Below are 14,675 nucleotides of genomic sequence, written 5' to 3'. Positions count from 1 at the left end.
ATGTAAATTGAAAATGTTTCATTAATGGAGTATTTTATAGAGAGGGTTTGATTTCCTTAATTTTATTTATACCTCATTCCATATATGCCTTTTATAAATCTACTAAACCATGCTCCTGGGGATTTTTTGAACCATAAAGTATCTTTCTCAATCTTTTTTAGGTCTACCTCTATCTTTCTTAACATAAACCAAATCTAATATATCTACTCTCCTAATCGGGTCATCGGAAGGCCGTCGTTTTATGTGACCAAACCATCTAAGGCGATTCTCTCTAATCTTATCGTCCAATGGAGCTACTCAAACCTTTTCACATATATGTTTGTTTTATATCTTGTCTCTAAGAGTAAAGCCACTCATCCACTTGAGCATCCTCATCTCCGCAACACTGCCCAGAGACTTTGCCCTCATCTTGCGAGGACTTTATGATTGAGGTCTAGTTTCCCATAAGTGCAACCACTTATGGTTAATTATCCCTCCCGATAGCGAGAGAACTTTTAATTAAGGCTAGTTGTTGGATAGACACTAAGTACTAAACATATAGTAACAGTAGATTTTAGAGTCTATACATTAATTTTTTTTGTTTTTTTTAGGATTTGAAATTTATCACCATACTTAAAGCTAATGTGGGCTTCGAAAATTCGCGCCCCGATCTCTCTGCATAGCCCCCTTTTTTTGGGTAATCGAGGAGAACTTTAATGTTTAGGTTCCGGGGCAAATTTTCAGAAGTCAGATTGAATTTTTAATAAGACATTATCCAGAGATTTCGCCCTCATTTTGCAAGGACTTTATGATCTAAGTTATGGTTTCCTATAGGCGCAAGCCCCTATAGTTAATTACCCCTCCCACTAATGAGAGAGAACTTTCGATTAAGGCTGGTCGTGAAACATATACAAAGTATCTGCATGTAAATGCAATATTGAATGACATGCCTGAATCAAACCCTCTGCATCCTACAAATGTACGTAAGAGGTCATTTTGAATTGTGATTATAATGCAAGTGACATGCTAGAATGAAACTCTCTGCATATCACAAATGCATGCATATTATAAAATGCATATCAATGTGTATTTTAATGCATGAGAGAGGGGGGGGGGGGACTGTTCTACATTTTTTGGAGGTAGCTAGCTATGCAGGTACTTATTGCTGACAAGTATGCAGGACTTTATTTTGGACTTTGTTGACGCATTATATCCGCTTGTAAAAATGTCGCGGATCCGGTGGTGTGACACATTAACATAACGCACAATATATTTACGTAACATGCATGCATAATGTATATTTACGTCGTCGATTTGCCCGCATGATATATTTGCATGATAATCCGACACTTGCATGTAGTGCATAATGTATATACATGTCAGCAGGGTACGTTGCTGCAGTGCAATCTATTTCATATGATGAATAACATGTTTGCGTTTGTGTAAAGAATTTTGTATGCTATGATGTGTATGCGCACAATACATCCAGTATACTGAATGACATATTTGTTATGATGCGTTCTGCATGTTGCGACTATATACAAGTGCAACATATTGACATGTAAATGTGATGCATTGTTATAGCATAATGCATCTTGTGATGCCGAATGACGTGTTTGCCAGAATTATTATGCCTGCTGCAATGCATGTACAAGGACATTTTAAAATATTTGGCAATAAGCAGTCATACGAATGATTATCATTTGAGTATGTGCAACATTCTATTTAGAAGTTTGTAGACGTCTTCTGTCCGCTTGTACGAGTGTTACAGATTCGATGGTGTTTTTTAACAGCGCATTGTACTTCATCTATCATGCACTAGCGATGTGGCTCATCTATTTTCATCTTTAGCATGTCGTCAATTTCTTCAACATTCAACTCGTAGGAATGTACTTTTGCTGGCAAATATGTTTTGTGACGCATTAGGAACATTCCAACTGTCATTTGTAGGTAAGCTGGTTTATTTGATGAGACATGTTAGCATCACAAATTTATTGCCTCGCTTTATCAGAGGCCCACAATTTTTACTACGAATTCCTTGCTTTTGCTTACACATGAATCATGACGTATCGTTCATAATAGCCATGAGATTCTTCATTGTTCTGATGCAAGCTCTATCTTCTAGTCCTTCGAGAGATCAGATCCACAAATCATTTTATCCTTACTCAGGCTAGATGAGGACATTCAAGTTGCATGAAGTCATTTTGTGATAAATGAGGTATCATAATCTGATAAGACCAAAGGCGGCTCGGCTAAGATACTATTAGATTTCTATCTTCAAATTGTCATATGGTAGTCTCCCCGAAGTATGAACATGATGGAGCACAAGATAGTTTTCAGTATCCCAACGACATTCCAGTATCTGATATGCATATGGGACATGGAAGTTTCTCCTACAGTCCTTGACATGGCGACCAAGAGCAACTTTCTTCAATATAAAATTGCAACATTTAATGATGCGCGTGTAGGACATTAGGTTATGACGTTTGATCTATTATTATTTATCCTTCATTATGCATCATTTCTTCAGAAGCCTCAATATGTCTGTAAAGATAATGGAATATACAAGTCTCAATGATACTTCCATCCAAATCAACTTTGGTGTGCCCTCCCATTGAGACGTCTTTTTAACTGATCATTCTTTGATTCTACATAATGATTAAACCTTGCATGCTTAGTGCCACAGTTAGGACCTTCCTCTGGTAATATATTGACGAGATTTATCCTTATACCGTGTTGCTCTTATCCCAACGATCACTATTAGAGTCTCTAGAGTTGTCAATTAGGAGAATTTAGTTGCATTTGATCAACAAAACCTTCAAATCTAATGTAAAATGGGTGTGTTTCTTCTCAGCGTGGTTGTTAACTGCAAGAGTTTTTTATAGCAGTTAATAGGCGCTTGCATCTGCTTTAGTCCTCCTGTATTTGCTGCAATCTTCAGTTCCTGCTCACAAATCACATTGCATGCATATCTATATTCAAAGGGAACTCAACATCCTTGCAACATATCTACTATCACTGCTTCTTGTGGACATTTGCAGGGAATATTATCATTTGCAAGCAAGTTTATTATGTTAACATGCTGATGTAGGGTACCAGTTGAGCTGCATTCATCATTGGTTTCTCCTTGCATGTTGACTAGTGAGTTGCTGCATTCGCTTGCATGTTTTCTAGTGTTCATAGGAACTGCCACATATATTTGTAGCACATCTATCACCGCTGTTGGTTGGCATTGACATTTACTACAACTTTTTTGTACTTGTTGGTGGGTAACATGTAGCATATATCGCGAGGCTCCTATAGTGGCCTGTAGGTGTTTGCCTCCATTGCAAATCAATCACTTCTACTTGTAGGATATTGGCGCATTTACTAAAATCTTAGTTGTCGTTGATTTTACTAACACATTGGAGTTTGTTACATGCTGTATGTACATGTTAGCATATAGCATTATCATTTGCCAGTAGGTTTTGTGTGTTCGTTATTATGCTAATGTAGGCCATTAGTTGAGCTGCATTCGTCACTGGTTTCATGTGCATGTTGGCCGGCAATTTGTCCTTCAATGTACGTCTGTATCTCCCGCTTGTAGGTATTAGTAAATATTGTACATTGATCATTTGATATTTGTTTGTGAGGGATCAATGCATCTGCTTTCCACCGAGTGAGTGTTGACTGTAGGAAGGATCTAACATCTGCAGCATGTTATTCATTGTCATTAGTAGGTGGACTACTGTAGGCATGATATATCTCCTATGTTGCGTGCAGATGTTCATATTTATAGTTGGCTCTTGGTTTTTGTTTACACATGAACCGTCAAATCTTAAATCCCCTACTTATATACCCATTGCAATCTCCTTAGATATGCTTGTAGGAAACTCATTGCACCTATGTCATGTTCACTATTATCATCTATAGAGGGCTTAGTGTGCTTACTGCAATAATATTAGCTGCATGCAAGACATTGATACTAAATGCAGGGCGTTGATGCATTCATTGCCTGTGGCTCATGTGTGAGTTGTCGCATGCATGACAGGTCTTTCGAAGTTGCTTGCAAGTATCACCCCTACAATCTACAAGCCAGCTATTGAGCATGATAAGTCTTTTCCTGTTGCACTTAGGAGATACTCATGCTCTTTGTAACCAATTGGTGCAATTTATAAATAATTTATGTTTGAAGGCTTCCCATCACGAGTCCCCTGCTTATTCGTTGACGTTTATTTGAATGATCATAATTATTATTTGGAATTTGCATTTCAATTATTATTGTGCATTTTAAATTTTAGAGTTCAGTTCCCTATTGTTCATTAATATTATGTTCCACGTCATGCTATTGAGATCAGGTCCCTTGTTGTTTATTTAAATTTTGTGCATCTTTACTTTGAATTTTATCAACACCCCGACATCTCTCATGTTTATGGAAAATTTAGGGAGTCTTAGCCTTCCCGCCACGTCAAGAAAGATGTGCACGATCAATGTTGGATGACACCACGATCATAATCTTCAATCCCACCACACCAAGAAATTAGAAGGATCTGAACTAGAGGCTAAGGATATGACTTGTGCTGATCAAAAACTATGATCTAACCATTCTTATGTTATGGTGTTAGACGAATGCATCTATCGACTTATCTTATTTGAAGTGAGCTTGACTAGTCTTATTGTGCACACAAATTAGGATTTATAGGAATATTATTAATAATTATAATAATATCAAATAGATGAACTTAATTATTTTAATTAAATCTTAAAAAAAAAAATAAAATTTTAGTAAAAATTGTAGCTATGCTGTAATTAACCTAAATATTTTTCCTCAACCACACGGCAAATTATTGGGTCAGGTGACCGGAGCCAAAAGATAAGTTCGGACAGCCAATAAAAATTTGCCGCGTCACCTTGCGCTTTAGTTGCGCTTTTTGACTTGCGCTTTAGTTGCGCTTTGGTTGCGCTTTAGTTGCGCTTTTTGACTTGCGTTTTAGTTGCGCTTTGGTTGCGCTTTGGTTGCGCTTTGGTTGCGCTTTGGTTGCGCTTTGGTTGCGCTTTGGTTGCGCTTTGGTTGCGCTTTGGTTGCGCTTTAGTTGCGCTTTAGTTGCGCTTTAGTTGCGCTAATTTTAAAATAATATTTTATTATTATCCGAACCTATCTCTGCGTTCGGTCACCTGACCCAATAATTTGCCTTCAAATGGAGGATCGTTGTTGTAAAAGGAGAGACGGGTTTGGTGCAAAAGAAGTCGGTTGAGAGGGGTTGATTCGATGGAATCGGCGAGGCTTCTAGGGCTGACGAAATGAGAGCTCGGTCGTACGGGTCTGAGGCTGTATGGGAGATCGGGCTGTGAGGGGCGGTTTGCGGCTTCGGCTTATTCATGGTTCAGAGTCGACTAAAGGAGGAAAATCAAAGCGGTTGTTCTGTTCATGCTCGGTAGTGAGCTGTGGCTTCGGTCGGCAAAGAGGATTTCACGAAAGATATAGAGGAATCAGGGCTTGCGATGAGGGCTGGACGGAGAAGTGGACGACTGGAGGAGATGGATCAATGGGATCTTGCACTTGGTCGGCTTTGGCTATAGCATGAGGGAGATTGGTGTGGGATCTTGCAGGAAGTAGGAGTGGCTGACGATACTAGAGATCGGGATTGCTGGGTCGAGGCGGAAGGTGAAGTTCAGCATAGTGCTTGTAACCGAAGCTGGGCATGCGACGGGCTGTGAGGAACGAAGCAGGGATTCGAGTAGGGAAGGAGGCTTGAGGTGTTCGGTTTGTGAGTGAGAAGAGCGTGGAAGCTTGTAAATGGGAGAAAGAAGAACAAAGCCTCTTGCCTCATTCACTTTAAAGATGCGGGCAGATCGCGAAGATTAAGGGGGTAGTGCGAAGAGGATGAGCAAAGTGGTCGTCGAGACGTAGGTAGAATGTCGTTGGACGTCCGAACTTGTGTGGAGCATGTCATGACGCCGAATAGGCATGAGGCGTGGGGGATTTGAGTAGGATTTCGTTGTACAGAGGTCAACACCCGATTAGGATCCCATGCTTCTGTCGGTCCGGGTTGTGGTGGTCCCTAGTTTACTTGGTCATAGGAGGTAGTCGATCTAACTTGACTAAAGGATCCTTGTCGGTAGCCATGGGTTATGTCGTCCAAGGATCCTTATAGACTAGGGATGAATGTTTGCCAAATGGGACAGATTCAAGTCCATCTTAGCTAACAAAGGGCTCTATGCCTTATCAATTATACCCTATTGACTCATTACTTAAGGATTTAAAACTATTAGGGAATATACGAGCTCTAGTCGTGATCGTAATTTAGTGGTTCCATTTAGCAGCAAAATCACCCGGTTAGAGAGCCCTGGTCATAACTGTTTATCTATGGTGTCATTTTGCGGTGAAATCATCGGTCAAAGAACACGTGTCATGTCCTTACTGGTGAGAGATGATTTGAAAATGAATATTAGTGATATACTTGGCTGGACATTTGCTCATTGTAAGATAAAATTATACTCAAATTTATCACCCCCTACAAACGATTGAGAAAGATGGATAAATTTTTGCTTTAAGTTTTTAGGTGTTTAATTTCACTTAAATATTTTAAATTTTGAAGAATATTAGATTTGAAATTTTATTTAAATTTGAACCCATAAAAATTAATTTTGTGATTTGGGAGCATTTCTTTGAAATTTATATGGTCTTGTCCGATTGTGATTCACTTTCAATACGGTCATCATTGGGGTGACTTTATAGTTAATTTTAAAATATCTCATTTTGTATTAAGATTCTGTGTATTTTGAAAGTAGTCTCCTCTGATTGAGAAAATTCACTTGGGTATATAAATTTACTTATGCCACAACTTAGCTATTTGATATTGTGTTATTTTATGATTAATAAATTTTTAAATCTTTTTATTTTTGAATGTATACAAATAATAGAACTTCATATGATAGCTTTTATTTGATAACACTTTTTGTCTTTATTTAACATAATTGTAAGTGTTTGCATGTTGATTATGCTCACATTTTTTATTGCAATTTTCAATTAAATTGTTTCCCTTGCATATGCAAATGAAGTATACCCTAATACTTTCTTAAAATCTAGTTTTTCTGCAAATCTAGCAATTAGCTGACTTGATAGACCTCATGACCTTTCCATACTCATTAGGGAATAAGAGAAGGCCAATGAGAATTGGCATCTCATTTTCTGAATATGGGAATGAGATCAAGCTGTTCCTTTGTAGAGTCGTAGAAAATGGATGGATCAATCAGAAAAGAGTTTAGAAAAACATGAAAGAGATAGGTCCACCTGTGCAGCAAACCTGGGGGAAGATTGGAGAGAAGTGTGCCTTACCTTTTCTATGTGTTCAATGGTCTTTGTATCAGTTATTTTTCCTCCTTGTTGATCAGTCACATGGAAAACTGCATTGATTAAGAAAAATTGTGGTAAGAATTGAATTGAAATATTATATTCATTAGATGCGGATATTACAATTTCCCCACTTCTAGGGTGGTTTAAAGGGAAGAAGCTTTTGCCTGTGCTATTTCTTATCCATAAACTATGTTTCAGAGGCCAAAAATGTAGTTAGCATATTTTGAACAAATATTAATTCATTTTGTAGCACATTAGAAACCATTGTCATAATGCGTTAGTGCAAATTGTAAGTGGTGAAGCTAAGCTGCATGCCATTCACATGATTAATTGCATTTCTTATATCTTTGAGCTCAATTAATTTTTTATTTTATGTGATTGAGTGAGAGTGATTTGAGGGGAAAGGGAAAGCTAAGAGAAAAATAATATTTTTGGAAATTGTTGCATTTTGGGCAACCAAATATTATCTTGATTTAGAAGTTGAACTACAGTGATAGTTTGAAAAAAGTGAATTCAAAATGCTGCTTGCATTTGGAGAAGTTTTAGCTTACCATCCATAAACCATAAACCATCTGATGTAATATAAGCTTTTGATATTGCTAAATCCAAGTCACTCAATACTTGCACAACTTCTAAGAGAATCCCTGGTTTATTCACGCTATCCACCTGAAAATAAATACAAAAGAGAATGTTAATCTTCAGTTCCATTCCTGTCTGATAATATTTTTTTCAAAAAAATGCATTTTCATACCACATTAGCATCCTATTTATTTTGCTCGTGTTCTCAAGGTTCTAATTGTTTATCAGTATTCACACAATATTCACATAGATATTAATGTGGATAGATGTTTAGGTATTAACTATTATATTTGTATGGCACTTATGAAATTAATTATTCTCAATTTTGTCCAAGGGGAAGAGTAATTTTCACCATATTTTTTTGTTAAATGTGTATATGTTGCAAATAATGCATTGAAGCTAGTTACAAAATATGCTTTCAAAAACATTGGTAATCTAATATATTGATAGGAAATGCTTGAATATTTCTAGTAAATCCTAACAAGAATAGGGAAAAACAGCAAGAGAAACACAAAAATTAGATGGAAAACTCTCCAATTTGAAATTGAATTGCAAAAGAGAGAACTAATGGAAACAACGAAACAAAGATACAATTGATCCTCAGTTCTAGAGGAGGATCGTCTCTCCCAATCTCTAGATGAATCTAGAGCTCAAGGCACCAAGAAGAACCCTCACAAAAACACAATAATCAAAACATAACCCTAACCCTAATTTCCATGTCCTACTTAAAGCATACAATTAATAAAAAAAATACAATTAATTAATCAAGCCAAATGACTAAGGAGCCCTTGCCACCCCCTCCTTTCCCTCCAAGGAGTTTGAATTTGAAGTATTGGTGGACCCCACTCCTCTCCCGCTCTCTTTGCCACCTCCCCTCCAAGAGTAAAACTGAATCAGTCCCTTAGGGATCAGTTGTAATTGGACCGGTCCACTAGGGACCGGTCTAATAATACAACCCTCTCAAATAATTACCTTGTCCTCAAGGTTGAAATAAGGAAACTGATGTTTCACCCTCTCGTATAGCTCCCACATGGCTTTGTTGTCCGGGAGATTCTTCCACTTGATCAACACTTTTTAGTTCAATCTTCTCTCTGGCGAACCCCAATCAACTCCAAGGGTTCCAAAATCACCTCTAAATCTTCAGTGAGTGTCACTGGTAACTCCGAACTGGCTGCATAATCTCCAATGACCCTTCTCAACTGGGATACATGAAAAACATGATCTATAGTTGTCGTTGGTGGTAGTTTCAGCCAGTATGCCACCGCTCTGATCCTCTCCAATATCTCATAAGGCCAAAAGTATCTAGGGTAAGCTTCTCATTCCTCATGTTTGCGACTGTCTTTTGCCTGTATGGTTGGAGCTTCAACAACATTTTCTCTCCTACCTGAAATTGGATGTCATTTTTATGCCCATCTGTCTGTTTCTTCATAATCTGTTGAGTTCTCAGGAGATGCCTCTTCAACTCATCCAACACCCTATCTCTCTCCTCCAAGTACTCTACTGAAGAAACTAGAGTGCTGTTATTCCCAAAGCGCACCAAGTGAGGTGGATCCCTCCCGTACAACACCTTGAATGGCAACATCTAAGAAGTAGAATGATAAGAGGTGTTATACCAATACTCAGCCTATGCTAACCACCTGGCCCATAACTTGGGTGTCTCTAAGACAAAGCATCTGAGGTAAGTTTACAAGCTCCTATTGACCACTTTTATTTGGTCATCTGTCTGCGGGTGGTAGGCAATGCTCCTCTTCAATACTGTCCCATATAATCTGAACAGCTTCCTCTAGAAATGACTGAGGAACACCTTATTCTTGTCGAAAACTATAGCCTTTGGTACTCCATGTAGCCTGACCACCTCTCTGATGAAAGCTGAGGCCATTGTAACTGAGGTATATGGGTGTCGTAAAGGAATGAAGTGAGCATACTTGCTCAATTGATCCACTACCACTAAGATCACTGTAAATCCTTCTGATCGGGGAAGCTTATCTATTAAATCCATGGATATCTCCTCCTATACCTTTCCTGGAAAAGCTAATGGCTGTAGTAATCCACCTGGAGACGTAGTCATGTACTTGTTCTTCTAACATATTTCATAACTGGCTACAATATCTCAACATCCTTATGCCTTCCAATACAGCTCTAATGCTAGCCTCTTATATATCTTTTGTACCCCTGAGTGACCCCCAACAGTGCTCCCATGAAACTCCTGGAGCAAGTGTGGAATGTGGGCGGATGTCTATCACAAACCTTCCCTGGTACAACAGTCTCTCCCCTTCCAATAAATACCGCAGGTAGATACTCCTTTCCCTCAGTAAATCGGCCCTGATTATTTCCAGCTCCTCATCTTTGGCACTCTCCTCCTTGATGGCTTCCCAATCAAACATCAATGGGATCGATACTGTTGTCGCCTGCAACTCTCCCATACATCTGGACAAGGTATATGACGCCTTGTTATCCACTCCTACCCTGTATTGGATTTCAAAATCATATCCTAGTAATTTGGACAGCCACCTCTGTTAACCATCCGCTGCTCCAACAAGTACTTCAGGCTTCGCTGGTCTATTCTGAAAATGAAATGTCTACCTAATAGGTAGGACCGCCATTTCTTGATTGCTAATACAATGGTCATCAGCTCCTGCTCATAAACTGATTTCAACCGGGCTCTAGTTGTCAACACTTGGCTGAAGGAGGCAATGTGTCGATGATACTACATGAGCACTGCCCCCAATCCATACCTTGAAGCATCTGTCTCCACTATGAAGACATGAGTGAAGTCTGGCAGAGTTAAAACTGGTACAGTGGTCATAGCTTTCTTCAAACTCTCAAAAACTACTGTAGTTGCATCCCCCTATAGGAACCCTTTCTTCTTTAACTGCTCTGTTAGCGGCCAGACAATAGTGTTGTACCCCTTTACAAACCTCCTGTAGTATCGTGTCAATCATACTATGGGAGCACCATCAATCCTGATGCCCAAGATCACCTAGACGTCCTGCAACGTGATTGTTATCTCCCCAAGTGACAGGTGGAAGGTGTTCTCCATAGGACACCATCTCTCGACATAAGCAGCTATCAATTAGGAGTGGTCCAACTGTATGAAGTGTAGGTGTTGAACATAATCCAAGCCCGCAATTTGCAGTGCATGGACCAATTGAGGGAGGGCAACGAACTGACCACTCACTTGCCATACATAAGTGGGCTGAAGCCAGAAGCTACACGGCCTGTCAAAATATAATGCAAAGATAACTTAAAAAATTATGAAATAAGTTATAATATTTAATGGTGTTAAAAAAAGCATATCTCATTAAGATTCGAAGCTCTATGAGCATCCCCCATAAAGCAATGCTCGGTTGTTCATCTGACTTTGTTACATCTACTTGTGCATGGCCACCAGCTCATCTGGACCGTCATGACCGAACTCTGTCACCTGCACCCTCAATCTCCTCCGATAGCTCATAATCTGTGAATCGTTAATACTGCATTAAAAAGTTTTGTAAAATCTAAGATTATTCAAAGACCAGCCTAACTTTACTAAATTAATTCATCATTAAATTACAAGAAAAATAACATATGAAAAGCTAATTCTACTACATATTTTTCTCGAAAGTCTACATCCCGATCACAAAATCTAATCTCTCCTCTTGTTACTACTTGGATTAGTAGAACATGTTACCCTTGTTCTCACAGAACGAGCAAGTTCTACTTGAAGAACCACATATTTCATCCATACTGTTATGACACCGTTTTGTTCTAGGTTTACCAAAACGACGTCGCAATGCAGGTGCCAACAATGGTATTATCCCTTGATCAGCACTATATGGTAGCCATAGGCTCCTCTCCAGGATAACATGAAATATTCCTGAATAACTTTCTTTGTAGTATGCTAGGGTGTAGTATGGCGATACAAATGCGTTGTGATCCCAATGTTTTGACCCCAAGGTTATGGCTGCATGTTTGCATGTAGTATGATAAATCTTTGGTTAATCACACAAACAAGTGCATGTTTGTGGAGATATAATAACAAAGCGGTAGGATCTGCACGACATGTCAAAAATCTCAAACTCATGGCTGTTAATTTGAGTTGGTTGTGGACTTCTGTGTACTTGACATTCAACCAATTTTATAATTGCCTTTGTGCGTGGGACCAGTGTTGAACTATCTGAAGCTATCCAATTTTCAACCTTGCTTGTTCTCTTGAGGAATAATGTGACAAGATTGTAATATATTGTCATGATAATGCCTTGTATAGGTAATCCACACATTCTTCGTAGGACACCATTGAAGCATTCAGAGGAATTGATGGTCATAACTCCATATCTAAAACCACCATCATGAGTCAAGGCCCACTTAGTAATATCCCGCTCCATCAACTAATCGTATGCTTCTTTATTTAGATTTTGTATGTCTGTCATGTACATATTGTGCACTATAATATCATATGTATTCCCAGCCAAATACATTTTGTCACAAACAGCATCGCAGTCTGGTACGACTAGTCATCATATAGCTTTCTTAAAATTCTCTCATAGATGACGGAGGCAATGTTGATGCGCGACCTAAGAAAAAATCTCATTGCATCCGCATATCAGACCAGCATGTTTGTCAGATATGATGCATAAATCACGATGAGTTCATGTGATTACAATAAGATCACACAACATGTGCAAGAACCAACTCCATGATTCTACTGATTCAGATTCAACCACAACAAAGGCAAGTGGGTATAACCCACCATTTTCATCCACACCGACGGCTGCTAGAAATGTCTCTCAACATTTTCCCAGAAGAAAGGTACCATCTAGACAGAGACCGGGATGACAATATTGCCAACTTGCTATGTTGGGGCCAAAAGATCAGAAAATGCTCTTGAATCTAAAATCATGGGTAACTTTAATATTGTGAACAGAGCAAGGATTGCTAAGCGTATTGCTTCCATCATCTAGTTTAATGATTTGTATGACTCTTTGTAACTCCCAAACACTAACCGTATAGCTTTTTTTTGTGCATCCCAAGCTTTCATAAACGATACTTGCACATCAAATTTTGATTTGACTCGGGTTATGATTTTTCTCGATTTCAAATCTAATTTTTTTTCTCAAAGCTGTAGTTATGTACTAGCAGATGAATTTTGATGTACAATTTCGATGAGTTGCATACATAACTGGATGCGTGCATGTATGTCATTCAGTTATGGATGAAATCTTCCATACCTCTCTGGGGCATTTGCTCTTCGCCTCGTGAGGCGCCATAGACATGGCCGACTTTGGTGCTCTTGTTGGGCACATATAATTGTAAGGTGTTGCTTATTGGAGTATGATTTCTTGTACTCTACGTTATTTGTTAGTGACCACCTCGTAAGGACACATTGAAGAACTTCCTTGATTCCAAAAGTCATGCCCTCATACAATTGATTTGGAATGATGGCATCAAAATACTCTTGATGACGATTTATCGGAGTATCAACACCATCAAATGCGTCCCACTCCTTTGTGGTACTTATGTTTTGGACAAACTCATTATTGGCGATCATGTCATCTAGATTTTGTACATTCTCTGCAATATGATTTTGAATAATCTGATGAGCAAGCAATGCGACCTCCAAATCCTCCATATGTACTTAGCAGGAGGTGCTTCGAGCTCCTTGCTCGAGTTCTCGCTTGTACCACTATCCATTGTCTCGTAAGCGGGCACTGCTACTTTTACGATAAGATGGGTTGAATGTGGTCCAACAGGGACTTCACATTCCCCAATGTTAAACAGTACTGAAGGTGAGGTTAAATGTGGGCCGTGAGCTCACGCACCCGATGATGGGGGATAAGTAAGTATAGGTGTGGACCTACAGGGAATTTTGAATATAGAATGATTAATTATCTTCCAAATATGCAAGTAAGCATGGCATTACTATGTAATGAAGTACGAGAATAACTTGGATAAATAGATGGAGTGTCGAGGGTTATCGAACATTATGAGTGGTGGGGACTCAGCTCGTGCCATTGCCCTGGGTAATCTTCAAACTCAACATAAACGATCACGATCCTCCGCCTAGCTTCGACTAGTAAGAATGCACACAGCTCATCATCTGTAATATGAACGGCTATGTGAACATCATTATTGTGCGACATGCAAGATCCACTGTGTTCGTGCTGTAATCACGATGTACTGCTCTAATGATTCTAAGTTTAAGTTCTTCAAGTGTTATCATGTTGTTAGTCTGTAGAGGTCTATTTCTTCTATTAATATTTGTTGGTATACAAGATTTGGCTAGTTGAAGGTTCCCATCAAAGATTAGTAGGTGACATGATTTCTGATGATTAATGATAAAGTAAATAAACTGTTTGAAGTGATAATGAAAATCTAATATTACAGTATTTACTACAGGGAATTTTGGCTTACTAATAGATCGTTAACCTTAACACATTGTTAGAACTTTCTGTGAATAACAATTCACATAGTTTCGAATTAAGCTTGAAATATAAGCGGATTAGAATTGCGGCAACGATGTTCTTCCTTATTTTTATCAGTGCTGGTTTTCTCTCTAACTATATATATATATATATATAAAAGAGGGGAAGGCAAGTTGATATTGAGAATTATAAAATAAAAGAACAATTATATCTGGTATGTCTCTCTTTCTTTTTTTTTTTTTACAACAAGCATAGAAGAACTCACGTCCTTCATATCTTTAATCCAGTCGGGAGAAGAACAAGAACAAAAGAAGACCCCACGTTTGTATTTTTGATCCAGTTGGGAAGAACATGAATTATACAAAGACCCAACATCCGTT

General features: G+C 38.5%; 1 protein-coding gene across 4 annotated transcripts in view; it reads right to left on the bottom strand.

The window, feature by feature from the left end:
* Positions 1-14,675, bottom strand: part of LOC110095111 (ACT domain-containing protein ACR3) — a 38,409-nt gene that overhangs the window by 9,465 nt on the left and 14,269 nt on the right. For all 4 annotated transcript variants that reach the window (XM_028700013.1, XM_028700010.1, XM_028700012.1 and 1 more), the window contains 2 exons: positions 7,867-7,981; positions 7,298-7,365 (listed from right to left, as the gene is read on the bottom strand). In XM_028700013.1, coding sequence (XP_028555846.1) covers positions 7,298-7,365; positions 7,867-7,981 — 183 coding nt within the window. The remainder of the gene's footprint in view (positions 1-7,297; positions 7,366-7,866; positions 7,982-14,675) is intronic.

The sequence above is a fragment of the Dendrobium catenatum genome, unplaced genomic scaffold (genome assembly GCF_001605985.2).
Source record: "Dendrobium catenatum unplaced genomic scaffold, ASM160598v2 fragScaff_scaffold_1428, whole genome shotgun sequence".
Classification (NCBI taxonomy): Eukaryota; Viridiplantae; Streptophyta; class Magnoliopsida; order Asparagales; family Orchidaceae; genus Dendrobium; species Dendrobium catenatum.
The sequence above is the reverse complement of the archived record's forward strand: the minus strand, read 5'-3'. Positions and strand labels throughout refer to the sequence as shown.